The sequence below is a fragment of the Laccaria bicolor genome, genomic scaffold, assembly GCF_000143565.1.
Source record: "Laccaria bicolor S238N-H82 LACBIscaffold_7 genomic scaffold, whole genome shotgun sequence".
In the NCBI taxonomy this organism is placed as follows: domain Eukaryota; kingdom Fungi; phylum Basidiomycota; class Agaricomycetes; order Agaricales; family Hydnangiaceae; genus Laccaria; species Laccaria bicolor.
This window is the reverse complement of record NW_001889878.1, coordinates 124868-152553: the sequence shown is the minus strand read 5'-3', so window position 1 is coordinate 152553 and position 27686 is coordinate 124868. Positions and strand designations below refer to the sequence as shown.

Genomic DNA, 27686 nt, shown 5'->3' with positions numbered 1-27686 from the left:
TTCAAGCCTCTACAGACCTAACCACTCAGTATTTTTGACTAATTCTTTGATAGGCTCATTCAGGTTGACCAGAGGTATGTTCTGGCTACCTCCCCAGTTAGCGCATATTTTTTTTTTCAGATGCCAAAAATGGTCTCCAGAATAAAAACCTTCTCAAGGCTCCAGCTTTCACTGAAATTAGTCCATACCAAGGGAAGTGTAACACAACTACATAATGTAAAAGAATACACAAATACATTTGAGGTACAATAGATTCTTAGAAAGAACCAGAAAAATGAACCAACCTTCATTCTTTTTGCACTCAACTGTATATTGGTCTTCCATGGAATCCATATGGAATGCTCCATGGAATCCAATGTGGATATGCCTAAATTCCATATGGAATTCAGTGGAATCCAGGAATAGCAATGGATTCCATATGGAATTGACCATTCCATGACCATTCCATGATCATTCCACATGGAACCCATGATGTCCATGGAACAACAAATTGGCAGTGATCTCAGCCAAGATTGATTCCATGGATTCCACATGGAATGGCTGATGGATTCCATGGATTCCACATGGATTCCATATGGATTAACCCGGGGAAGGTAAAGACCTCCGGTGATGTCCTTGTTGGAATTTCAGGAGCTTTACAAGCATGTGCAATGCGCCCCATCTTCGGATTTCACTTGATTTCAGGTACATTTCTTCCATTGATTGTTTCCATGCATTCTTAGGGGTGTTTTGCATTTATCCCCTTATATTTTGTAGTCTACAATATATATATGAAGTCTTGTACTGTAGTTACCCATCTGTTTGGAGGATATACAAGAGGAGACACACACACACAGATGAGGAGTAGGACACATCATGTGAGAAGCGACACACCTGGTAACAATGTGTCGTTCTTTGTGATTTCGCATTTTCGAGTGTGCCATGCATAAATTCGAAACTTCGGCACAAGTTATGAGCGTGATGATCGCTGTGACAACTTGGTCACGACCACTTTCTCATCACCACCACCGCCATTTGCTTGCCTGTGCCCCACCACCCCCCTCGCTCTCTTCCTGCCCATCTTGCACCCTCACTATGGCTGACAAGGACCAAGAGAATGGTCATGGGCTCTTTCAGGTGGTTTCCACTTTGTTCAGCCCCGGATTTTTGCTAACAACCCACCACCATCACCTCCCACACCCTGTGCCACAGCAAACGTGACCACTCCCCCCAATTCAACCCCCTCTCACAAACCCAACCCTCAGATTATGACTAATCACCCATGAAAACACCCACAAAACCATCCATCTACCAACAGCAACAACCCAGCGCCCAGGATAAACCACCCACACTGACAGAATCGGCCCATGAAAATGCCTGCACAGACAGAATCCAGCGCTGAGGCCCATTGACGAGGACCCAGTGCCACTTGGCAAACCAACAGGGGATACGGCACCCACCATGCAGCCAGGTGTGTACCCCACACCTCCCCACTAACCAACCCCAAATGACAGCAAAAATGCCAGCACCCTTTGTGATGAGGCCACCACTGCATCCCGCCCAACCACGGCCACCAAGACTACATACTGACACCCAGATGCGCTGATACTAGGCCGTCGACAGTGAGGATTCTTGGTGCATACATTCCAGGGTCATGAGGTTGCTCCCTCTCTTAGAATTTATGTATAACTTTGTATAGTAAGTAGTTTAAGGAATAAAACTTATAATCCTAAATTTTACTTGAGCATGGAGAGGCAGATTTTGACTTAACCACAGAATCTTTGGTGTATGATACATAGCTAATTTCCATCACCCATCAAATTTTCATTTTCTGATAATCCAAAAAGGGCGGAATCAATCGAGATAGTATGGTATCATGCAGATAAGATTCGACACACCTTCCTGAGCAAGTGACCAACATTTGCCATCAAATGTGTTGAACATTGGACAGGTGTGTCGTTCTCCATCACGCGTGTCGTGTCTCATTTCTGTGTGTGTGTGTCGACTCTTGTCTGTCCTGATCTGTTTGCCTCTGTCACCCAGAGACAACCGGAATATTATTCCCCACCTTGCCTTGATCACACGCACTTGCTGAGTCGATTTCAACAGTCCTCGGGCTTAGTAATTAAGTATTCTCAATCTATCTACAAAGTCTGTGAAATAGTTGACCATATACTAGGGTACTGTAGCATTTCATTCAATTCGACAGTCACGCGTCACAGTGCCCTTCAAATTGCTGAAATGTCATGGTGGTCACACAGATTTTTGTAAGGTGTCGAAATCATCTGGCACTCATGTGATAAATGTCAAAAAGATTTGTGGCCTCCGGCGCTAAGTGGTCGAAAATTTGCCCAAATTTTCGGCTTGTCACAGCAAATTTATGTGGTTGTTGAAACCACAGGCCTGTCACACATCACAGGCCCTGTCGAATTGAATGAAATGCTACAGTATTATTCCAACAGTTGGATACAGCACACAGGCACACACATGCAAGAATTTCGTCAAGCTACGTGACTGGGCACGAGAGCATCGAATTCATGAGTGGATTGATCCTTTGGAATATGCAGAAGATGACCTACCCATCCCGGCTACATATTATTAGCTCAAGGGGGTGTCGGGATTTTTTAAAAAGACCTAGGGTCGATTTTTTTGGTAGTGAGCACTGGGCTGAACAAACCACCCAACGTAATCAGGCACATGTCTACTTTAGGAAATATGACGTCACTGCCATGCTCCTGGTCCTCCTTTCGACATTGAAAATGCATTGCAGACCCAATGCATGGGCACCTGTGCATGGCAAACACAAATGAGATGATATTAGAATGGTTTGACATGAAGATGTAAGTAAGTTTCATGTTGAAACCCTAACAGAAAGTAGGTTTACTTATCCACACAGTTTCACATCCCACTGGATCACATTGTTGGTGGTTAGCTCTGCTCGGGATCGACAAAAACAATCCTCTAATCCTCCAATGTCAACAACCTTACGTTTTCATCTTTCACACTGACCTCATGTTTCCTTGTTGACAATTTCCGAGCTTGAAATAGGTGGCCTCTGAACCTCGTTGGTGTCAGAATGAGTCACGGCATGAGTGTCCTGTTCTGTGGAATCTCACAGTGAGTTTGCGTGCCCCAGAATATGTTAACAAATCATAATCAAAGGTCTTTGACGGTTGCCACACTAACGAAAATTATCAATGCATGTTATTATTGCCTTATGTAAGCAGTCCCATTGGTGTTTTTGGCGCATCCTGAGGCATTTAGCACACCTTGAGGCTTTCTAGTATCTATTATGTATACTTTATCCATCAGGAAGGCCGTCTATAATGTTTTTGGGCCAAAAATTTTCAGCTTCCAATTTTTTTTTAACGGCCTTATTAGCTGAACCTTAGACGAAACGAGACCTGCTTCGTTTGAAGTTGACAATGAGTTGTGACCCATTTGATTTGTCGCCTGTTCCTTCCATTATAGCTTTAGGCCCAATATCTTTATTTCAAACAAATGTGTGAAGTAAATCCAAAGTAAATCTGGATGAAAAGAGACACAGATCAAACACAGATTGACATGCGTGGTCAGATAATTGGTCCCGAAAACCATCCAGTTAGCGTCAAATTTTCCAAAGAACACTGGAGATAGCGGCAAATTGTCAATCACTGCTGGGGGACTGCTATTTGTCTGACTCCAACATAGACTCGGAAATAAGAGGCAAAATGAAGGTAGACATAAGGAGGGGCATCCTGATTCCTCATGTCCTTTACTAAAGGCGAGTCGTCATGAATAGGGAGGAGGACATTGCTCATGAATGACCGAGATATACGGTGTAAGTTGGGAAAAGGATGTGTTCTTTTTATAATTACCCTTGGCTGTGCCCAAGTGGCAGGTCGATCCACAAGACTGACGGAACAAAGGTGTCGGATCAGACTTTGTTTGAACTGTGAAGTCGCTAGACGTCAGGGCTTTCTGTGTCGTAGTTTTGTTCTATGACTCACGACATGTAAACCGAGAGGAGCCCATTCGAATATACTTCGAACTTCAAATATTCACGGCTAAGCAGGCCACATGGGAGACCTCTATAGCTAGGTGTAGTAGGATGTAACAAATGGCGAGTGCCCGACGTAATCGCTGCGAGGATGTTGAGGAGGATTCCTTGCCAGATGACCGCGAGAGTTAATACTGTTCACCCTTTAAACACAAGTTGGAGCATCCAAAGGCCAGCATATCTTAGAAAGCTTTTGCAGCAACGGTAAACTGAGGGCGGGATGGCACCGTGGTATCAAGGAAACTTCCTGCCCCCGACCTTCGCCTGTCGACCCGGATAAATATCGAGCAATCCATTTACTTCTTGATCATGAATTCAGCGTGACGGATACCTTTCAAACCTCAGGGGCTTTGTAGCGCGGCATTTGTATTCCCTCTAGGAAAACTGCGGCATCGGTTTACAGACCAGCGCCCAGTGCTGCATTGGTCGATTGGAAAGATCAATCCTTGTTTATCCGGCGTCCGTGAATACGAAAGGACTGGGATGGTACTATGGGCGCACCTTGCATCTGCAGATGTCGTGGAGAAATATCCCGTTTTGAACTTGCGGTTATTTGTTCATCAGCTCTCTGGGTCCGCTGACCATATGTCATACATATCTTCCACGGAACGTATGTCTTTCTTCTAAAATGCCCTGTTCCCAAAATAACTCAAGTAGGGAGGGCCGATCTTTCAAGTCTTGTTTGGGTCAAAAACCCGGATTCCACAAGAGGTCTACCCAAGGTCTACCTTCGTATACGGGCGCCGAGAGCTGCACGATTAATACAATGACTTTTGAGTGTTTGAAATGCGCACCAATATTGTAGAGTTTTGTTCGTATTATTTCGTAATTTTTGGTGCGACGTCGTGTGGGAATTCAAACTTTGAACAAAGGCTCAAACTCATGACAGCGCTCAATCATTGCTCAATCATCATTTCAAACTTGTCAACCAGTGTCTTTTGGGATCTATCTGCGTCTTTCGCCTTGACTTTCCAAACCCACGGTATCTTTGCGTTGGCTTTGACGCTTCCCACGAGGTACAATCTGGCACAATTGTAGCACCGATGCAAGGCACGACTTTTCTACCATTCCAGCAGTCAGCTAACGGTTTCTATAGGTCGTTGGGCGCCGTGATATAGTCGTGAAATCCGTCAATGACCAATTTGGATCGATGCCGCGATCCCGCAGGAGGACTGGGTTCATGTCGACTTCAATTTCATGAACCTGACAGATCTTTGAGTTTCTCAGCGGTATTGTTGTTTTTCACCTGACCGCCGCCCGTCGTTCCTTCTGTCTTCGAAAAGTGCCTTAAGGAGAATCATGCGACTATAAAACCTGGCGCATATGGCTTCCCAACCATCCTCCAATCCGTTTCAAAATGAGCGAAGCACCTCCCGCAACCTCTGTTGTTCCCCCCCAGATTGTTAAGCCAACTCCTGCTACCTCCACTGCTGTCCCAGTAGTCAATACCCCTCCCGCCTCCGCTGGCTCCATTGCTACTCCTTCAATCAGTACTGGCTCCGCTGCTACCGTTGTTCATCCTTTCGCCCCTGTCTCTGCTGCCGTTAGTTCCCCTCCTGTTTCGGCTGTCTCCCTTCCCGTCAGTACCCAGCCTGCCTCCACTGCATCTCTTGTCGTCAATGCCCCTCCTGCCGCCGTTGTTATTGGCGGCGACGTCCCCCCTACATCCGCTGCTGCCGATGCCACTGTATCGGACGAGGTCAGGCAGCCCCCACGTGAGGAATGGTTTAGGTACACTTGTGCTGAAGTTGCCGTGGACAAAGGCGCCGCGGAATCCATGAGATCTACGCCTGACCAGCTAGGTTTGACCGTTCAGAGGGCTGTTATTACGAAATCCAGCAACTTGTGGGACAACGGCGTTGTGAGCCTTCATTTCACCGTTTTCACCAGCACAAATAATAGCTTTTCGCGCAGACCCTCACTTACGGTTTCATAACCGGAACAGCTAATCAGCGAGCTAAGGTCTCCAATGTCATTACGGAATGGACAAAGTATGCAAATGTCAAGTTTGCTCAGCTGGATTCGCCCCAATCGGCCAATATTCGTATTACCTTCGACCCAAGTTCCGGTTCTTGGGCGTATGTTGCAAAGGAAATTAACAAAGTTGCCCAGTCACTTCCGACAATGAACTTGGGCTGGTTAGATGATACTCCGGTTGCCAATACTACCGCGAACGAGAGAGGTGTCATACTACACGAATTTGGTCATGTTTTGGGCTTGATGCATGAGCATCAATCTCCCGTGCGCGGTGGCAAGATCCATTTGAAGCCTGATGGTAAGTCCTATCGACACGCTCTTTTGAAGTTGGCATTCTCATTCTTTTCAAAGCGGTTATCGATTATTACACGGTCACTCAAGGATGGACAAGGCAAGACGTCATCAATCAAATTCTCGACGTTTATGCGTTGAAGGACGTCTCCAATTTCTCCGAGCTCGATCTGAAATCTATCATGATGTCAGTCTCATCGTGAACTTTTTGATCAATGCTCATGTTTTCATGATCAGGTACTTTATGCCAGCGGCAATGAATGAGGAAGGTATCGAGGTCAAACCTAATAATGAGCTTTCTGACATCGACAAGGCATACGTGACAATCAACTACCCTCATCCCGTCGGTACTCCTCTTCTTGATCCGGTATGGACGTTCGAATACGCTCTGGGGGTTGCCGGCGTTGATGGCACTGCCAGAGACCGGATTCTTCAAGAGTACCGAAATTCCAATTGGTCTGAGGTTAGATACCAGTTCACAAATTGGTGCATCACCGCTCGTGCCGCTCGGGCAGAACGTCTAAACAGCGTGTCTAGCGGTGGTGAAGACACCGTGGGTAATCCCAGCCACGAAGTCAACCCCGAAGATGACGTCGTGGTTGACTGGTGCGCTTCCCAACTCGGTGACGATGACGTTGGCAAGGGTGCTGCTCATGGCGTTGCCACGGTCAACAAGGACTTGTGGCTCCCCGGCGATACTATCACGTACTCTTTCATCCAGGGTACTGGAGATGCCACGCCGTATCGTCAGCAACGCATTGCCGATACCTTCAAGTACTACTCGGGTATTACAAACCTCAAATTCACCGCCGTTCCTTTCGACCCCGTCAAGGCCACAGGCGATATACGCATTTATTTTGGTGAAATTCCGGGAGGCGAGTTTACGGGTTGGTCTGCCGTTGGCAAGACATCCATTAAGTATCGCCAAAGTCAAGATGATATCACGTTGGAAGGCGGATCAGTAGAATCTTCGATGGTTCTGAGCAAAGTTATCCCGAAAACGGCAGCTGAAGCGCAGGGTGATTGGGTGAAGCGGGTTGAGGAGAGAACGCTTTACCATGAAATCGGCCACGCTCTTGGTCTTAAGCATGAGCATGTGTCCCCATTCACAGAAACGACAGATCAACCGGATAAAGACGTGTCGGTTGCGACGCCGTTTGACAAGAAATCGGTCATGTTGTACGCGGATAAGAAGCTCAAGGTTACGAGTGCTTGGGATTCCCTCAAAAACTTTTTCGACTTCCATTCGACGGATTATAACCACGTTCCCTCGGCAATGGACCAGGCCTTTATTGGGGTGAGTTCCTTGTAGAATCTTTGTTAAGAACATATTCTGACACTCTTCCCAGATTCTCTATCCTTATCCCGAAGGACACGTTAAGGACAGCTTCAAGGCAAACATCGACACTTTGGGTCTGTCAGATAACTTTGCAGGCTACGCCCAGCAGCGAAACATTGCATTTTCCCATTCTGGTCAGCCGGAATTTGCGGAGCAGATCGCAGCGCTGCGAAATATGATCAAAGTTGATCTGGCACATCTCGCTACAAGTCGTGGGACTACCGGTGCACCTAGTGCTGCGAGAGGAGTGAATGCAGACGCAGAACAACCACCATTTAAGGCTCGAGGAGCCGCTCCGCCGCCGGGACCAACGACTGGGCCGTTCATCGACATTCTTGTCGGCAAAATCACCGAATTGTTTGCGCCCAGCTCGGGTCAAATTTTTGCGCTTCAGTTCCCAGGCCGATTTTTGGCTAAAGAGCAGTATGCTTGGGATAGCTCTAGCGCTGGCGTCTATGGCCCGTTTGTCAAGCCAACGATTGTTAACGAGAGCGAATTTAGGTTGACCGACCAACTGTACAACGTTGGAAACGTTATCGGCGCTCCCAACGGGATCAACTTGTCAATTGTTTACGAGCAATGTCTAAACAATCTGGTGCCAGGTATCCAGCCATCGGCCATTAATTTCGCGCATCAGCAAAATCAGATCCGTAATTGGCTCTTGAGGGAGGTACCTGCGACCGGTTGGGTTAAGGACCTTATAGCCTCCCAGCATACTCCGCCTACGCCCGTGACCGCGGCTGCGGCTGGGGGACCCGTTGCCGCTCGAGCTCTCAACGCTGGCGTAACTAGTGGGACTGCCTCCTCTTCCATCGACACACCAAAGCCTGCCTTTGCAGTTGCCAACAAGCTTACTACCGACAGCAAGGTCAATCGTATGGAGCTTTCTGATGCGCTTATGACGGAGTACTTGACGGCTCAGCAAGCCTGGGAGCTTGAACGCGACGACTTGATCAAAAGCGCCAAGGGCGATGCTTTGGAGGATGTCACTCGTCGGCTTGCCCATATTACCCCTATTCGTGAAGCTCAACTCGCATCAAAGTATGGCGATGCTGTTGTTCGCGGTTACTCGCATACGATTCGTCAATACCTTGGTTATATGGATATCAAAAGCGCCGCCGAATTCCTGCAGGACGCTAAGGATGCCCTTCGCCAGTCTGCCACCAGCTCCTTGGACGGAAGCTTGAAGGTTTATCCTGTTCAGATGCAACCTATTGATTGGTATCAAAGCCTTGACACCAACTTTACCATGGAGGATCTCACCGCGGACCCCGACTTGATTGAACAACAAATCGATGCCAAATCGAAAGCTCTTGACATTCTTCAATCACGCCTTGCCATCATACAGCACAGCCCCACGACTGATCTCAAGGACCTGCAGGACAAGCTTGACGCAGCAGAGTCGGCTTATGACAAAGCTCAAGCTGAGCTGTCGACCACTTACACAAGCAACGTTATCTCACTTGCCCAGACTTGCATCAACGCCAACAATGAGTTCGTCATGAGCGATTTTACCAAAGCGGCCAAGACTGCCAGGATTGCTGATGCTGCTTTTACCAACATACAAGAGGGAATGGGCAAAGTCACCTCAGCCCAGCTCTCTGTTACTCAAGCTTCTCGTGCATACACTCGTTTGCTGTCAGCGAAGGTTCTTGCTGAGGCGACCGACACCACAAATGAGACGATTTTGATCACCACCCAGATCAATTCACTTAACAAGGACATTGCCGAACTCACCGCTCGTGTAAAGGCGTTGCGGTACAAGGACAATGCCACCACGGCGGTTCCTGCTCCGACCAACCTGACGCCAATGGGCAATGCGAAGATTGCCTCCATTAATGATGTTGATATTCTTCCTGCAGAGAAGACATCGGGCGGCAGCAGGTGGCAAGAATTCCTCATGAACCACACTGTCACGAGCACGTTCTCCACGAGTAGTCAGTCTAGCGAGGCGAATACCTCCAAATCGGATTGCAATTTCTTCTTTGGCTCCTACCACAGCGAATCCTCCAGCGCGAGCTCATCCTCTAGTTCCCTCTCAGCAGACTCGTCAATTACGGTTCAGATTGGCTTCCGGGCCACCTTGGTAACTGTCGATCGTTCAGGCTGGTTCCAACCTCAGTTTTTCAAGCAATCAAACGGTTTCTACCACATCGACGACACCGTTTCTTGGTCCAAGTGGCCTGCGGATATTAAAACTATCGATGACTTGAGAACTAAGGGTGCATCTAGTGGTGCTTTTGATAAGATTAATAAGTATCTCTTTCCCACATTCCCAGCCGGTTTCCTCTTCTGCAAGGTTGGTTTTTCTTTATTCTATCACCTCACTATCCTCCGCTAATTTTTTCTTCTTCTCATGCGTAGGACATTACTATCAAGGTCGCGCTATCGGCGACTGACGTTGCATCCAAGGGTTCGGCCTATGAAAACGCTAGTGCATCTTCGGGTGGCATTCTCTGCTGGTCCACCAGCTCAACTCACCAGGACCAAGGGTCCAGCAAGACATATTCCTATACGCAAGCCGAAGACGGTTTTATCATTCGCATTCCAGGTCCCCAGGTAATTGCCCACATTTGTATCCCTCTTGTTAGTGTTGACGTCTCTTGCATAGATCTTGGGGTACATGATGCAGTTTACTGATCCGGACGTGACTCAGCCCCTCCCTGACCAGCTTCCCCCAGGATTCCTCATTCCCGATGACGAATTTGATGCTGTAGCCACGGCGGCTTCTCATGCAGTCGCGGCGCCCACCTCCACGACCACCACAGGAACTACCAGCACGGCCACCACTGCCGCCAAATCTAGCGACCCAACGACATCTGACACTGCTACGCCTGCTACTGCCAAAGTCTAGTGATGCTTCTTGGTGTATCATTTGTTACTACCCATGTACAATAATTTTTCTTGTGTAACTATGCCCTGATGACGTGATGATTTCGGTCCGTGACGCGTGTGTCACCGGTCTTTGAAGCAATATTGAAGGTTTGGAGTGCACCACCATGTCCTCAAGTTCAGATTCTTCTACTTCATCAGCCCCCACCCTTGTACCTTTGCCTCCCCGCGAACAAGCCCCCAGCAAGCTCCAAAAACCACCTGTGTGGCCCCTCACAGCCCACTCGGGCGTGTCTACCCCCATAACAGCAAAGTGCGATCGAGTTGAGCGGGAAAACGGCGTTTGCTGCAAGGAACTCATCACTGAGCAACGTACTCTAGTAGACCCCGATGTTGTGCGGGATGTGTACGTTTTTTTACACTTTAATTGGGTTTCGGCGAGCTCTTAAACGCAAAACTTGACAGTGTTATCGGACTCTCAGACGGCCTCACAGTGCCGTTTGCGCTTGCGGCTGGACTTTCTTCTCTAGGGGAATCAAAACTTGTTGTGCTCGGCGGCATTGCTGAACTGATTGCGGGCGCTATTTCTATGGGTATAGGTGGCTTCCTTGCCTCGCAGGCTGAGCGCGACCACTACCGCTACCTCCATCACCAAACTGCGGAACGCGTGGTGAAGAGCTGCGCTGGTGAGATGGAGCGCGAGGTTGCTGAAGTGCTTGGACCGGTTGGTGTTGATGATAAGACGTGCCGATCTGTTGCGTCGTGTCTTAGGGAGGTTGAGGTGAATGATGAAGGGTTTGCTACTCGGGGTTCGGGCAGCGACGTGGAAGCCTCGAGGTTGAGGTGGAGCAAGGAGGTTGGTTTGACTGCTTTCTTGCTCAAGTTTGGTCAAGGCCTGGGTACGGTACTCTTCCTCACATCAGAAAACGCTCTGAGCTGATGTGTGATTCGTAGAGGAAATCCCGGACCGGCGGATGTACGTCTCAGCACTTACCATTGGGATGGGATACCTCGTTGGCGGTGTGATCCCCCTGTTGCCCTACTTCTTCATTCCCAAAGCGCACATAGCACTCGTCTACTCGTGCATTGTCACTGGCATCGTTCTCCTCATCTTTGGAGCTGTCAAGGCCCGGGTAACGGGTGCTGGTACCGGGGCTGGTGGGTACGTGTGGGGCGCAGTTACCACACTTATGGTCGGAGGTATCGCGGCTGGTGCGGCGTTCGGCATTGTCAAGGCACTGGAAGGAGGTTCCGATTAACGTTTGGATTGGCACCTATTTTTGTTTTGGTGCCTTCATCTCTCATTGTCAGCTGAGCTTTGGATTCTCTTTGGGTACCGTTCATGATCACCTGGTTATGCGATGTAACGTCGTCATTGATATCGGGACAGTCCCACATAGTGGTTTGTATGATACTTTTAGATTTTGTCTCCACCCAGGAAAGAAGATGGGGGAAGCATATGTAGTCACTACTTTACGTTCAGACAATATACGATAATTCATCCCCGCAGTTGTGGTTGAGTGGTGGCTACTTTTTGACAAAACTTTTTGAGACAAGAATTGATTGGAAAAAATATCACCAACATTTTCACTGTCCCAGAGAGACTCGAACTCTCGATCTTCCGATGTCACAAATGCTGTTAACCTCATATTATGACAGTCGGACGCCGTAACCAACTAAGCCATGGGACATTGACAACCCTTCCTCCAGTGAGCACAAAGAGAGGAGGTCAACATCTCATGGAGACATGTGCTTTCCGCCGTAGGCCCGAAGTTGCCGGATATGGTTTCCTGATTCAAGCCTTGTCGTCTAGTATCATGAACTAAATGCTAGAGTCAGTACGAACGTACATCTACGACCGCCGGAAAGGCCTATCTATAACAGCCTTCTGCGTTGGTGGCCTTTATATCGCAAAACGATACTTCAATGACAGGCTGGAAGAGGTCAAAGATGGCATGGAGCAGGAGAGAAGCGCGCGCGAGACGTATGTGCTCAGGTTTATTCTGAACTATCTAAAGAGTGAGGGGCTAATGAAGTGGTAGTTTGAAGCGAAGGTTCGCGCAGACACAGGAAGATGTGTCGTATATGATCCTTGCTCTCATTCCGGACCTTGCGGAACAGATTATCGAGGGTATGGATATCGAGGCGTTGACTCGAGAATTACAAGCTCGGTCGAGGGTGCGGCAAGGGAGGCTGATAGAGCGGCCGCCGTCGAGTGTTGCTTCGAGCATTGATGTTGTTCATAACGTCGACCAAGAACTGCAGGAAACGCGCTCGGATGCTGGGTCCGTGGTGGTGGTTGATGAGGGCCAGCGGGATATGGCGACGAGTATGACGAGCTGGATCGAGGCGTCGTCCTCCTCCATTGTGGTTACGGAGTCGTCGTCTTCTCCGCCCGGACACCACTTGCTCGCCGCGTCGTCCGAGTCGATAATTGAGGTTCAGTCGTCGCTCGGGGTTTTGACGAATGATTCGGGTGATAATTCTTCTGTGGCCGATTCGGGATTGGTGCGTTTTTCCTTTATTGTATGATTTCAGTTGAGGGCTGATGCTGGGGTTTTTATTTTAGTCGGACAGTATGATCAGCGCTTCGGACTTCAGTGGCCCAAGAACCAAAACTGAGTTATGGAATGAAGTCAAAATGCTCAGTACGCCTTTTTTTGTTCGTAGTTTTCTGTTCTACAATATTCTTTTTGCAGCCTTCACGCGTACGCTAACGACGCTTTACTCAACAACACTATTGACCCTGCTTACCACTATCCAACTCACTATTCTCGCTCACACGAAGTATGTGCACTCGGTGTTGCAGCAGGAACGGTCAGAGCGTCTAAGGGAGAGGTTAGCTGCAGAGTTGACGATGAGCAATATTTTGCTGGGGGGTGGGAGGGCGTTAGAGGATTTGATGGCCGGGACGGAGATGGAGGGGGAAGGGGAGGAAGGAGGGATTAGTGAAGAGGTCGAGAGTAAGTATCTGACGCTTAGTTGGTGGTTGTTGCATGTTGGATGGAAGGATGTGGGTGAGAGGGTGAGGAGGGGTGTCGAAGAGGTTTTTGATGGGTGAGCTTTCTCGAGAGAGAGAGAGATGGACTGCTAATTATGGTGCAGGGTATCTTTAAAAAGCAAGCTTGCGGCAAAGGACTTGCATAGGCTGCTTAGTGATGTGCGTAAGAAGGTAGAGCGTGTTGATGGTACTGACCGACGGACGAGGTACGTTGATTTTTTCAAGTGAAAATTTATTTCCCTCATGATACCGAATCTAGTTTTGCATCAGTCCTCTTCCCACCGACACCTGAAACGATCCAGCATGTATTGATCCAAGGTGGTTTCCAGCAAACGCGGATAGATTATGAAGAATCGGCGTTTACCGCCCTCCTTGAAGAGACGCGCTCGGTGTTTGCGTCTTCTGATTTCTCATTGGTTCTCCAGACGTGTTTAGATCAAGCTGCGCAGACGCTGTTGGCTCATCTGGAGTCAAAAGTGTTTGTGGACAGTGCGACTTCTATTGGTTCGCAGGAAGATGTCAGAATTAGGTTGGCGGGATTGTTACCCGGCCTTGCGGGGTGGAGTATGGAGGCGATGAGGGGTGTTCCTAATGAGTTGGTTGATGTAAGTGCTTTTTTCCAGGTGTTTTGGAGTGAGGGCTGAATGGTTGGTTGTAGGGCTTGTTGAATTTGAGAGAGGTCAAGGCCCTTTCTGCGATTGTCTTTTCAAGATTTGAGGAGAAGTACCGATGAGTAAACGATATACCCCATAATGATTGATAGATACGTTATATCTGGCGTATGTACAGCAAAGTAATAATTCTGGTGGCAGTGGGCTCTTGTGGGGGACGCTAAGAATAACCAAGACCAGTCAGGGTGCAATGCCGCAGGCGCGTGGCGGTGTCACCTTATAAGAGGAGTTGGACATTGAACGCCTCTCGGATCCACAACCTCACCTTTCACACTCCCTTCCGCGCCATGGGGTCCACGCAAAGCCAGCCCAAGGCAGACAACAACACGATTGACCGGCTCAAGCGGTACTCCCGTGCTGATAAGCTTGCAGCAGCGTTTGCTGGCAAGTCTTCGAAAACTTCAATTGCCAGCAGCGTACAGCAAGAGGAGATACGTGTGGCAGCTGAACGAAGAGCTGTTGATGATGATGATGCTGAGAGTCGAAAGGGGACTGCGGGACATGGACTGAAGGGAGCGGTTGAGGAGGACCGTCAAGTGCTGTACCAGACAGGACAAGACAAAGTGACTGTAAGTGGCTGTGTTCATTATCCCTCTTATCCTCAGCCAACCGTCCAACAGCCTCCCGTTCCCTCCCGTAATCAGTACACAATGCCTACCACCGTCCCATGCCAGGTAGGTCGTATTCACCCCCCTAGTTTCTTGGATTTGCTGAATAAATATCCCTACAGTACCGCACGGGAAAGACGCTGGGCAGTGGATGGAACCTACGCTATCGTGAAGGAGGCGATCCACATCCAAACCGGAAAATATTATGCTTGCAAAGTCATTAACAAAAAGTTGATGGAGGGAAGAGAACATATGGTGTGTCCACTCTCATCTCAAGGTCCATCGATGAACTAAACCGTTCTCTTTACATAGGTTCGCAACGAAATCGCAGTACTCAAGAAGATATCCAGCGGTCATCGCAACATCGTCACTCTCCACGATTATTTCGAGGTCGGTTATGCCGCGCGAACTTGCAGAGATCTAAATGCTGATTTTGGTACTACCGCAAGACATCTCACAATCTCTACCTCTGCTTTGATCTCTGCACGGGCGGCGAGCTCTTTGATCGGATATGTGCAAAGGGGAACTATTACGAGGCGTACGTTAACCGTTTCCGCTCGTGTTGGTAAAAAATCTGACACATCGCGCCCAGCGATGCTGCCGATCTGGTTCGGACGATCATCAAAGCCGTACAATACCTCCATGACCAGGGTATCGTCCATCGAGGTTTGTTGACTTTCTTTGTTTCAATTGTGGTATCTGACTAGATTCTAGATCTAAAGCCGGAGAACTTGCTCTTCCGAACGCAGGCTGAAGAGGCCGATATCATGATTGCTGATTTTGGGTTGAGCAGGATCATGGATACGGAAAAGTTGACCATGTTGACTGAGATTTGTGGGACGCCAGGGGTGTGTTTTTGTCTTGATTTGCTATTGATTTACCTAAACGCGACGGCAGTACATGGCTCCAGAGATCTTCAAAAAGAGTACGTTGTTCTCCCTTTTGTGGTCGACTGCCGATCTAATTAGACTTTAGCTGGACACAGCAAGCCGGTAGACATCTGGGCGATGGGTGTCATCACTTATTTCCTTCTGGCTGGCTACACACCATTCGACCGTGACTCGCAACAGCAGGAAATGGAGGCGATCATTGCGGGCGACTATAAATTCGAGCCTGTGGAGTACTGGGAAGGTGTTTCAGACACCGCGAAGGACTTTGTGAAGCAGTGTCTGACGATTGATCCCGTGAACAGGCCGACGGCTGCTGAGTGCCTGAAGCACAAGGTGTGTCTTGCCTTTTGGTGTGCGCAGGTGAATATCGGACGACTGACGGATTGGATTCTAGTGGCTGGCAGATACTGAGCCGCACTTCGTGCCGAGAGCGGATGGCGAGCCGACGGATCTCCTGCCCAACGTGAAGAAGGCATTCAACGCCAAGAAGTTGTGGCGAAAGGCGGCGTTCAGCATCAAGGCGATGAATAGGATGGCTTCTTTGGCACATTCTCACCCTGAGGCTGCTTTGATCAGGGAGAACGTTCACAAGTACAAGGAGGAGTCTGCGAGGGTACGTTTTTGGTGTTGGATCATTTTTGTATTGGTGCTTATGTCTTGGTATACAGGAAGTCATGGAGGATGCGTCCATCACGTACATGCAACAACATTCTGCAGACGAGGTTGAGAAGGCGAAGAAGATAGACGATATTTCGGTGGACGTGGCTACTGATCTTGGGAGCAAACTGGCGAAAGCGAGCTTGGATAAGCGGAACTGATGTTAAACTGGGATCTGAAGATGGACAGATTTATTTTTTCTTTCATTGGAGATTTTTGTGTATAAAAGTTGTCGGTTGCTTCTAACTATATGTGTTATAATGTCCAAACATAAAATGGCGGAGTCCTGAAGGCCTGAAGGCCTTATGCATGATGGTTCTTGATGCTCTCTTCAACACGATTCCTGTCACGGCGCATTTCAAGACGGACTCTGGGCACACTAGCTCCTTCTTCCAGGAAACATGTTGTCAACATCGTAGAGGTGGGCGCCAGAGATGGGTTGCAGAATGAGAAGGGCGCTATCATACCCGTGGAGACAAAGGTCGAGCTCATCAACCGCCTCGCCCGAGCTGGGGTGACCAACCTCGAAGCTGGGAGCTTTGTCAGTCCAAAGTGGGTTCCACAGGTAAGTGCGCTTGCATTGTACGACCCAAATAGTATGCTCATGTGGTACTATAGATGGGGGGCACCGCGGAGGTGCTCAAAGGCATTGACCACCTCCCTGGCGTGCATTACTCTGTGCTCGTACCAAACCAGCGAGGTCTTGATGATCTATTTGCTCTGCTGGACACTCAGCCAACCCTAACGGACGAGATATCCATATTTACCGCCGCCACCGACGCCTTTAATCAAGCCAACCTCAACTGCACCACCGCGGAATCGTTGAAGAAGTTGATTCCTGTTGCTCAAGCTGCGCAGGACAGGGGTTTGAGGGTGAGGGGATACGTGAGTGTGGTTATTGCGTGTCCGTATTCTGGGCGGGTGGATTATAAGCGGGTGAGGGAGGTGGCGAAGGAGTTGTTGGATATGGGGTGCTATGAGGTTAGCCTTGGGGATACGGTTGGGAAGGGCCGGCCGCATGAGGTTGCGGAGATGTTGGAGGAGGTTAAGCGGGATGTTCGGGTTGAGAAGCTAGCTGTGAGTCGTACGTTTTGTGAGGATACGGTACTGATGCTTTATTATTTATTATAGGGCCATGTGAGTGAGGTTCTTTTTGTTGGCGTTATACGTGGGCTGATAGATTGATAGTTTCATGATACATATGGGACAGCTGTGGCTAATGTCCTTACTGCGCTAGAACACGGGGTCAGGACTATAGACTCGTCCGTCGGGGGACTGGGTGGGTGCCCCTATTCTCCAGGTGCAACGGGGAACGTGGCCACAGAGGATGTGCTGTACGCTCTCCTCGGCTCGAAATACCAAGTTGCGGGCTCAAATGGAGGGACGATTGGATTGGAGGACATCGTTGATATTGGGTGGTGGATCAGTGAAAAACTCGGGCGGCAGAGTGCGAGTCGGGTTGGTAAGCCAATTAGGAAGAAGAGTTGTTAGCAAGTTATTTTTAGTAGTACGGTTACATTCTCGACCGATGCCGGTACTTACATCTTTACCTCCTGCCACGCAGTACAATGCAAAAGCTGGTCTCTAAATCTTATGTTTACGACCCTCGTCCCAATTATCCTTTTCTCATCACCGCAAAGCGTTACTGGATCCCTGACGTATCCTACGACGATGACGCGCTCACCTTGATCTTTGCTCATGGCACCGGCTTTCACAAAGAGCACTGGGAACCAACCATTGATGACCTTCAAGAGTTACTGCTGAGCAGGGGTGGCGTCAAGGTTAGAGAATTTTGGTCAATTGACGCTCCCAATCATGGGGATGCTGCTATTCTCAACGACAACACGCTTAGTTGGGGATACGAGAACATTTGTGAGTTTCTATCGGTGTGGCAACTACTTCCTGACGTGTTATTACTCAGTTCAGTGGGAAGACTATGCAAGGAGCATACACTCTTTCCTCTCTGGCTTTGGAACAGGTGTTGACGTCGACTTCAAAAGTCGAAACCTTGTTGGTATCGGTCATTCCATGGGAGCTGTCTCTTTGTGAGTAGGGCCACAATCGAGTACGCTCGTGGTTAACATCGCCTCTGCAGAATGTTGACTGTGGGGTACTACCCACAAATCAAATTTCACTCCGTCATCTTTTGTGAGCTCATGTGTATGTCACGGGAATATACCGCTCCAGCTGGGAACATGCTTTCTTCCGGTGCTGAGAAACGACGCGATACCTGGCCTTCAAAGGAAGAGGCGTACAAGACCATGAAGAGCCGTGGCGTGTGGTCGACTTGGGATGATCGCGTATTGAGGCTCTTCATCGTGGGTTTATACGTCCTTCCAAATTCCTGACTTACTAAAGGCTGCGTTTTAGGAATGTGGTTTGCGTGGGCTGCCGACTCTAGACTATCCAAGTAAGACGGTTGGCGTCACTCTCAAGTGTAGTCGCGCGCAGGAAGCGGTTAGTGACGTTCAAGTCATGGGGATGATGACCTAAATATAACAAATTGAATTCAGGCGTGTTATCGAGATGGTTTGGGATTAACTCGCGGTTACAGGCTGCTGGGAAGCTATGTTAGAACCGTGCCAACGCACTTGATTTATGGTGCCATTGATGATTACTTGTGAGTTTTGTCAATTTCCAAGAAAATGCCAGAGGTGCTGATGATAGCAGACCAGCTGCAGTTAAGATGGACATTATAGATAATGTAGTTTGGGGTGTGGAAAACCTTGCATCATTTTCAAGAGTAGAAGGTGCTGGCCATCTTGTAAATTGTACCACTAGTCTCTTCTGTTGGTGGAAGCTAACTCCATTGAACTTGCAGGTCGTTCAGGTTAATCCAAGAGGGCTGGCACAGAAGATCTATGATGCACTGAATACCCCACTTGCAGGATTTGGAGCAAAGTTATAGAATAGACCTAGTGTATTGGCACATTGTGACTGTGTAGAACTACAATAGGGTCAATCAAAATCAGGATTACTTACATTGGGAAATATTTCATTGTAACAGTCTAGTCTGAAACAATAGACATACAGATATATGACTAGATACATAGCAAGTGATAACTTTCACTGTATATTTGAAGCTCTTTCCTCCCATGCATCTAATATCCAATCATGATGACGAGACCATGATGTGATCTCCATCTGCAACAAATCTTTTACCTTATCAATTTGAAATGGAAGTGTTGAATCTGATTGAAGAGCTCCAAGAATATATGATCTAAACCATGAGGTTAAATATCTCATACATTGAGGAAAATTGAGCTTACATGACAGTAGAAGGTCTCAAATTCTTATCTTCACCAGGAATTTGGGGACCATACCCTTTACTCTTCAAACTCAATGCCATGCACATTTTTTCCAAACTCATATTTTGATGATGCCAATACTGATAGGCACGTAGTTGTTGAGGGCGTGCCAGTATCTTGGATGATACTTCAAGTTTTGACCTTGATGCACTATTAGTATATAAATATGTCAGCACGATCACAATATGGACAAAGAAATACATACAGGAGAGTTGATCTATGCCACCCTACAGCCTGTGTATGTGTCTGCTTGTCATCCCATAAATTGATGGACATCTCATCTGCCATTTTTACAAGTTCATTGTAAACTTGTATAGTTGAATGTGCATCATTTGCTGCATCTTATTCAGGTCAATTTATAAACACTTCCAGCAAGAATAATCAGCAACTGAAACTTACAGTCAATTTGTTCCTGATCTAGTTTAGCTTCCCAATTTCCGGTCCGAATCGAGCCTTTCTCTAACAATTTTCCACAATATTGCTCAACCAGCTTCGACACAACGAGTTTTAGACTTTGCAGAAAAGAAAAACACAATAATCTACATACCTTGGCAAGACTGACCATTTTTCGTCTCCTTTTTGCAGCTGGGTCTGCCACCATGGCAAGAGCTCCCAGTTCAACCAAACTTTGAGCAAGAATGCCATAGTCCCTAAATAACTTCTTTCCGTCATCTGGAGCAGTGTTAGCCATGACCAAATTTAATAGAGACATCGGCATACTTAAAATATTCACGCCCATCTTCGGAACATTGGGATTTTCAATCAAAGACTGTGAAAAAGTGTCAAACTTGATCGATCAGGTCACAGGTATAAAATTAACCTGGAGATTTTTGGGAAATCCTGAACTGGTAATGAGGAACATTTGAAACACCTCGCAAGAAAATTGACATACGGCGCATCCCAAAAATTTGAATGATAAGGACCATGCCACAAACATCTGTGACCTGGACTACAGCAACGCGCCTCTCGTTCAAGGTGGTGGTGCCCTTATTCTTCGTGAAATAAAAACACCACTCTAGGTCAAGCGAAACAGGCCTGGTTAACGTGTATGTATTTATATTCTCCGAACTTTGAACGAGTAGGCAAAGTACACACCCTGGTTTAAGTCCAAGAACTAGGTCATCAGCCTCCTCTTCGTGGCGCGTATAAACTACAGTCGGTGTCGGATGATGATAATCGCGATACGAGTACTTCGGAAGAGGTGCCTGGCGTCCTTCAACGTCAAACTCACCGGCTTGAGTGGAGTCTGGCTTGTCTCGGGTGGGGCCGTCTGGTCGAGTGTTGGTTGCAGAGGGTGTAACAGAGGATGAAGTAACAGGGAAGGTAGCGTTAGAAGCTGAGCGCGGTGCTTGTACTGTGGATTTGGGAGCCGATATTGCTTTCGCTTTCACCTTGACCTCGGTAGGTTTTGCCTTTGTGAAAACGGAAGGCCTTGAGGCGGACGCCTTGATAGCAGCGGACGAAACAAAGAATGGGTGGACACTGGGGGAATTAAGCAAAAAGTACAAGCAGAGACGATGATAGCCTCACGGTTTGTCGCTCGCCTTTCCCCCTATATCCACGGAATTCGCCCTCACACACTTCCCTTCTGTTTTCGAAGCAGGAAACGGACCGAATACCTCAATATCTGAGTCGTCGTCGCTCTCCGCAAGATTCAACGCGTTCAGTTTGGACGGAAGGTCAGCATTGGCGCGGCCAGCCACCGAGTCGCTTTGAGAGGCACGCATTGTCGACATAGTGTGGCTGTTGATGGACGCGCCAAGTACATTTTTGCGCGGAGGAGAGCTCGGGGCAGCAAGTCTGCGAGAGGCAAGCACAATGGGCTCCTTAAGCATCTCGACGAGTGACCTTGTTGAAAGTGCCGGTCAAGCTGAACGCGATCACGTGCAAAAACTCTCCACGAACCAACGGTTCAAAGGCCAGTTGCTACAGATTCAGCGGTTTCTATCAACGATCAACGCAAAAATTCTGGTTCGTAACTTTCCATGTGTGGCTGTCATCGGAGAACATACAAACTTCGCACACAAAGGATAACAAGTAAGTGAACGTGAACAACCGCAACTTTAACATATAAGGTGGAGGAAATGCTTTACCCCCTGCTTGAGTTTAGGATCGAAGTTATGACATGCAGCACAAAAAGACTGACCTTCTGTATCCAACCAAACCTCCCTGGTCCTGTCTAAACAGCGCCTTCGTCATCAGCGAGAATGACAACGATATTCCATCGAAGAAAGACAACCTCGCTCCCGCCCTGAGTTGGTAATTCGCGGCCTCCCAGTACTTCCAGGCAACCGCGACGTCACAACTCAAAAGACCTCAGCCAATCACATCCATTGGACCGGCGTTCGATTAAATCATCGCCAACAGATACCGCCACAAGGCATCGAAACACTAGGTCGAACTGTAGCCTCCAGGCAACTGCAGCATCCGCCTAAGACCTCCTTGAGGTCGGAACTGATGGAGCTGCGATATCGACGGTCCGAAACAAAGCGAGAGTGGCGACGGGGCAAGCACTTCCGGTGAGGTTGACAATTTGAATTGGAGGGCAGGACAACCTAGGCAGGTGTTGGAGTTTTGAGTCGTTCAAGGTAACAAACGTTATCAACGACTCCTACATTTGATCGGTAAGTACCTTGAGGTTCACAAAAACACGGAGAGGAGGCGCACAATATTTGAATATAAAATGCAGACTCGACACGGACGCACAGAGTACCTTTCGTTGAGAAAAAACGCTGGTGACCTGGCCGTATAGACGTGTTGCTGGGGACTGTCGACCTCGTATCCGTCATTTGCGGTGTTTGTTGCCAACGTCGCCACAGTCCTAGACAGCGACCTACCAAGAACCCCAACATCTTCTGAAGCCAATTGTTTCGTCGTCCGCCCAACCATTTCCTCCCTATGATTAATGGCGTACAACGCATGCTTCACCGCCCTCAGCCTCTTCAACAACTCCTGGCACCCTGTGTGCCTACTCATCGCAGCATCCAGGTGGCCAAAGGGCGGCCCATACGATCGAAACACCTTTGCGTAGAAGAGAAGCAGTTTAAAGCAGACGGGCTGGCCCTGGGGCAAGACGGTGTGCTGGGGGTTGCTGGAACGCCCATATCCAAAATTCGAGGGTATGTGGGGGGTCAAAGAGAGTGAGTTATCTCGGTTGATGATCTCCTTGGACTTCCAATTGACATCAAGCAGCTAGTCTGGCAGGTTTGAGCCGGAATAGTGGATGCTTTTAAAGAGAGGTAAGTTGCGTCTAGAATCCTGTCGTGGCCACACGCAATAGCGAGCTCGACTGAGACGGGCAGGGCATGACCCAGCGTTGTGCAGTGATGATTGGGATCTCCCCAGTGATCAAGAACATCGGTGGATGCTGATGCTGATGCGTTACGAGTGTTGACGGAGCAGATGGCGGAGTGGGTTGGAGAACTTGTGCTTTGGGAAGATACTGGAGCATTCGAATTCATGGTAAGCTCGATATGAATTGCAACTCAGCAGTTCAATGCCCAGTGGAGGCGGTTTCGTATCGCGCCGTCAGTGGTGGTGGTGGAGGACAATGATATGTTATGAAACCGTGTGCGAATCAATTTTTCATCCACAACGAATCAAAAAGTAAACTCCAGCTAGCTACAGAAAAGTAGTAACACAATCCTACTCAGCGTCCTCAGTAGCCCTCTGCTGCCTCCTAGCCTTCTTTGCCGCATTCGCAGCAGCAGCTTTCTGCTTCTTCGCCTCCGCACGGGCAAGCTATACGCAAGTCCGTCAGAAACCATTCGCCAGCCAAGAAAAAAACAAGAAACACAAACCTTCTCCTCTTCCTCCTTCTGCTTCGCCTCCTCCTCCTTCTTTTTCTTCTCCTCCTCTTCCTCCTTCTTCGACTTCTTCGCAGGAACACCACTAGGCGCAGTCCCACGTTTCTTTGCATCGCGAGCCTCCTTTTCTTGTTGTTTGATGCGCTTGATACGTGGGTCGACGCTGGAGTAGTAGAGCGACATCAGTCAGTCTAAGAACGAGTACCAGACATGATTTGATCTGACCTTAGGCAAAGATCGACCAACGATCTGAGTCTAGTGGTATCTTCCTTTTTCCTCCGTGCACGTTCGGACTTGTTCTTCTTCTCGGTATATCGTTTATCATCGCGACTGAAAGGGAGGTAGAAGCATCAGCACCGATTCCAAGTTCTGACGGGCATAGGCAACCAACATACCTATCACTACCCTCGTTAACCTCCTTGTCCATCCACTCGAAGCTTCTCCAGCTATCGAAGTTGTACCAAAAGTCATAAAACCCTTCAACCTCCTCTTTGGTCGAATCAACGTTCCCGAGGCCAGGTACAGGTTGAGTTTTCGAGAACCGAGCGTAAAGTTCAAATACGTTCGTAAAAGTTTTGAAAAAGTCCAGGTCCTTGTTATTCTGAGCCCACCAATCACCATCAGTCGCTAATCAATTGATCTCATATACACCCAAACTCACCTTGAACTCAGCCGCCGTAGGCATCTCTTCTTCAAGGTCCATGAACACCGGGTCAACCGAATCAAACTGGCGGCGTTTCTCCGAGTTGGTGAGGACCTCGTGTGCCTTTTGGATGCACTTGAAGAACGCATCGTCGTTTGTGTTTTGGTTCACCCCGTTGAGGAAGAGGGACGAAGTAGTGGTGGGTGCAGCGTTAGGCCCTGAGGCTTTTTTGTCCGGGTGGTGCTTCAGTACCTTCTTACGATCTACCAAACAGTCAGAGAGTGTTAATTATACGATCAAAAGAAAGAAGCTTACGAGCAATTTTGATTTGTGCAGGTGATGCTTTATATCGCAGGTGAGAAAGACCAAGGACAGCGTAATGGTCTTGTTTCTAGAAAAGCTTTAGCACAAATCATTTCATCACAAAAGAAAGAAATACCTTCCACTCTTTTGGATCCAAACTCAACAACTCCGCAGACTCTTCCTCATCCCCAACACCAAGATCATCTTCAGCGGCGGAAGCATCGCCATTGAGCGCAAACAGACGGTCGCGCTCAGCCTCGAGATGTTTGTCCAAAGCAGAAAACGAGTGAGCATGGTGAAGAGTTAGACGCAAATGAGTCAGATACGCAGGACCGACGGGGAGGAGTGTGCGGTGTCCTGAGGGATGGGGTGCTGAACAAAGGGTTGTATTCATCAGTCGAGGTTACCGTAAGCCGGAAAACAACTTACGAGCAATACGTGAGCCGGAGGGTGCGCTCGGTGTTTTGTACGACGCTGGCAGAGGCGGGGCGACGATTTGAAGAACGGTCATTTTGAAAGTTTGTTCGATAAACGTTTTTTCTGTGGTGTCACACCTGGTAGCGTAACACAACGTGACAACCGTGTTTGGTCAGCTTACGGGTCTCAGCAACCTCTCTTCAACGACCGACGCGATGCCCATCGTCCAATTCGCGCCATTCTCTTCTCTTGTACAGCCATCGTTCTGGCACAAGCTTACAGACCTCAAGATTGATGTTCTAAAATTATCAGATGACCATATCCCCGTATCAGCATCGTACTCTATTGGCAGAACAGTCAAAGATCGAGAAACTCGACAAGAAGTCGCTCTGGGATGTAATCTGAGCGTTGGGTCGGAATCATTTGAAGATGACCACAAGTGAGCGCCCTTCACGCACCAGATACGCGCTATATGAACAAATCTTGACTAGCTTTTCCCAGACCGCCTTCTGGATCAGTCCTCGCAACAGGAACGTTCAAGAACTTCAACACGATCGAAGAGTTCAAGACTGCAGATAAGACCGCTTTGTTTAACCAAGAGGCTCAGCATGTAGTCTACCTTCATCTTTCATCTTGATCCTCGCTCAACTCTCACTTAGATATGGGATCACATCCTATCAACTCGCGATTCGTCTCTGCTCAATCGATTTCTTCTCATCACCTTTGCTGATTTGAAAAAATACAAATATTACTATTGGTTTGCCTTTCCAGCCTTCGTATCAAAGCCGGCATGGGAGATCGCGGAGGAGGGCTGGAAGAGCGCAACAGAGGAGTTCAAGCCTGAACAGGTCCGTCCCATTATCAACTCTACTGAATTCCGTCTAACCTGTTCTTTCAGTTGGCAGAAATACACGGACATATTCGAGCTCAAACCGCCCCATCTCCCTTCTTTCTCGTTCGCGAAGAAGCAGGTACAACATCAATCGCGCCTGTAGAGTCGTATGAATCTTTCTTCACATCCTCGTCAACCTCAGTATGTTGCAATTCCTTCACAAACTCCTTCCCCACTCACGATCACCCCACAGCACACCGTCGCCTTCATCGACCCGTCCGCCAACCCCCAGAATCCCGGCTGGCCACTCCGCAACCTCCTCGCATACCTCCGTGCTCTCTACCCAACCAAGACCTCCTCCATCCGTGTTCTCTGCTGGCGCGACTCCGAACTCCCATCCTCCGAATGGAAGAGCCGCTTCGGAGTCGTTCAAATCGCAGGAGACCCCATTGAAGGTCGACCAACCGCTGTTGGATGGGAGAAAAACACACAAGGGAAGCTTGGACCTCGCGTTGCGGATCTCGCACCTATGATGGATCCTACAAGGTTTTTTCTCATTTGGCTTCTTCCGACAACAATGTTATAACACACCCACCTCAGATTGGCTGCTCAAGCCGTCGACCTGAACCTCAAGCTCATGCGATGGAGAATCTTGCCCAGTCTTGACCTCGAGAAGATATCGGGAACGAAGTGCCTTCTCCTAGGTGCTGGCACACTCGGATGCTACGTCGGCCGAGCTTTAATGGTATGTTTTCCCTTTCCCAAAACATAGGACCTCCACTTATGTTCTCCAACACTAACAGGGGTGGGGCATTCGCAAAATCACCTTCGTCGACTCCTCCCGCGTCTCGTTCTCCAACCCCGTCCGACAACCACTCTATGAATTCGAGGACTGTTTGGACGGAGGCAAACCTAAAGCCGAATGTGCGGCTGCCAGATTGAAGAAGATATTCCCCGGAATCGTACGTCGTTTCCTCATCTTCTCTAAAAGTCACCTCATTGTATTTAGGATGCAACAGGACACACTCTCTCCATACCGATGCCAGGCCATCCTATCCCGCCCACCGCCGCATCTCTTGCAGAAGCCAAAGCCGTCGTCCAGAAGCTCGAACAACTCTTCGACGAACACGACGCCGTATTCCTGCTCATGGACTCTAGAGAAAGTCGATGGCTGCCCACAGTCCTTGGAGCTGCCAAGGGCAAGGTCAGTCCAGTTGATTGCACACATCCCTACTTAATCACAGACCCCACCAACACCAGATCGTTCTCAACGCTGCACTAGGATTCGACACATTCCTCGTCATGCGGCACGGCGCCCGCGCATCCTCCACGCCTAAAGATGCACAGACAGACCGTTTGGGGTGTTATTATTGCAATGACATCGTCGCTCCCTCCGACGTACGTACACCCTCGAACTCGTCTATACCACTTCATAGCTAACACACCATCTAGTCCTTGACGGATCAGACCCTCGACCAAATGTGTACCGTCACCCGGCCAGGCCTCGCACCCATCGCAGCAGCCACAGCCGTTGAGCTACTCGCGTCCGTCTTGCAGCATCCACAAGGGTAAGTCACCCCTCTTCTTCAACCCTTCCTTTTCGTTAACTAACGCCATCTTCTTCTCAACTAATTTTAGAATACATGCGCCCGCTCCACCTCCAAACCAAGACCTCCCCAGCTCTCAATCCTACGCCGAACACGGCGGGAGCGTTCTGGGTCTCGTACCACACCAGCTCCGCGGATTCCTGGCCCAATTCCGCAATTTACTGCTTAAGGGGGCTGCGTATGATAAGTGTACTGGATGTAGCGAAACGGTATGTGCTTTCTCTTTCTTTTCCCCATCCTCGCCTTTCTTCCTTTCCATCTTGATGCACATAACTCATGTCATCTTTTGATAGGTAATCCAAGCGTATGAGAAAGAAGGCTTCGACATGCTCCTCAAGGCATTCAACGACCAGAAATATCTAGAAAAGCTGTCGGGGCTGGATAAGCTGTTCGAGGAGGGCGAGGCTGCGCTGGAGACCGTTGATTGGGAAGAGGACGGAGAGGGCGAGGATGACTTTTAAGTTGAACAAGACGAGAGTGTGTTTC

At 48.6% G+C, this 27686-nt stretch overlaps 6 protein-coding genes across 6 annotated transcripts; 4 read left to right on the top strand and 2 right to left on the bottom strand.

Moving 5' to 3' along the window:
• Nucleotides 1–951: 951 nt before the first annotated feature.
• Nucleotides 952–1200, top strand: LACBIDRAFT_316931 (uncharacterized protein; the record flags this gene model as incomplete). Its single annotated transcript, XM_001878903.1, has 1 exon — nt 952–1200. The coding sequence occupies one exon, from the start codon at nt 952–954 to the stop codon at nt 1198–1200; it is 249 nt and encodes an 82-aa protein (XP_001878938.1).
• A 9424-nt stretch (nt 1201–10624) lies between these two features.
• On the top strand, nt 10625–11716 carry LACBIDRAFT_325140 (uncharacterized protein; the record flags this gene model as incomplete). The annotated part of the gene is made up of 3 exons (XM_001878902.1): nt 10625–10863; nt 10923–11356; nt 11412–11716. 3 exons carry the CDS (start codon nt 10625–10627, stop codon nt 11714–11716), a joined length of 978 nt encoding a protein of 325 aa, XP_001878937.1.
• Nucleotides 11717–12283: 567 nt separating this feature from the next.
• On the top strand, nt 12284–14275 carry LACBIDRAFT_293534 (uncharacterized protein; the record flags this gene model as incomplete). Its single annotated transcript, XM_001878901.1, has 7 exons — nt 12284–12441; nt 12500–12965; nt 13027–13105; nt 13157–13514; nt 13563–13664; nt 13718–14063; nt 14117–14275. The coding sequence occupies 7 exons, from the start codon at nt 12284–12286 to the stop codon at nt 14189–14191; spliced, it is 1584 nt and encodes a 527-aa protein (XP_001878936.1). The 3' UTR covers nt 14192–14275.
• Nucleotides 14276–16606: 2331 nt separating this feature from the next.
• On the top strand, nt 16607–17775 carry LACBIDRAFT_247997 (uncharacterized protein; the record flags this gene model as incomplete). Its single annotated transcript, XM_001878900.1, has 4 exons — nt 16607–16849; nt 16903–17361; nt 17416–17421; nt 17473–17775. 4 exons carry the CDS (start codon nt 16607–16609, stop codon nt 17773–17775), a joined length of 1011 nt encoding a protein of 336 aa, XP_001878935.1.
• Nucleotides 17776–19350: 1575 nt separating this feature from the next.
• On the bottom strand, nt 19351–21427 carry LACBIDRAFT_316924 (uncharacterized protein; the record flags this gene model as incomplete). Its single annotated transcript, XM_001878654.1, has 10 exons — nt 19351–19504; nt 19554–19742; nt 19798–19933; nt 19992–20082; nt 20140–20264; nt 20313–20361; nt 20413–20432; nt 20485–20627; nt 20688–21074; nt 21123–21427. 10 exons carry the CDS (start codon nt 21425–21427, stop codon nt 19351–19353), a joined length of 1599 nt encoding a protein of 532 aa, XP_001878689.1.
• A 1989-nt stretch (nt 21428–23416) lies between these two features.
• LACBIDRAFT_145794 (uncharacterized protein) lies at nt 23417–24498 on the bottom strand (the record flags this gene model as incomplete). Its single annotated transcript, XM_001878653.1, has 6 exons — nt 23417–23561; nt 23624–23728; nt 23794–23990; nt 24060–24304; nt 24357–24432; nt 24481–24498. Coding segments are annotated over 6 exons (786 nt in total), but the record flags the coding sequence as incomplete, so codon positions are not given.
• Nucleotides 24499–27686: the final 3188 nt, after the last annotated feature.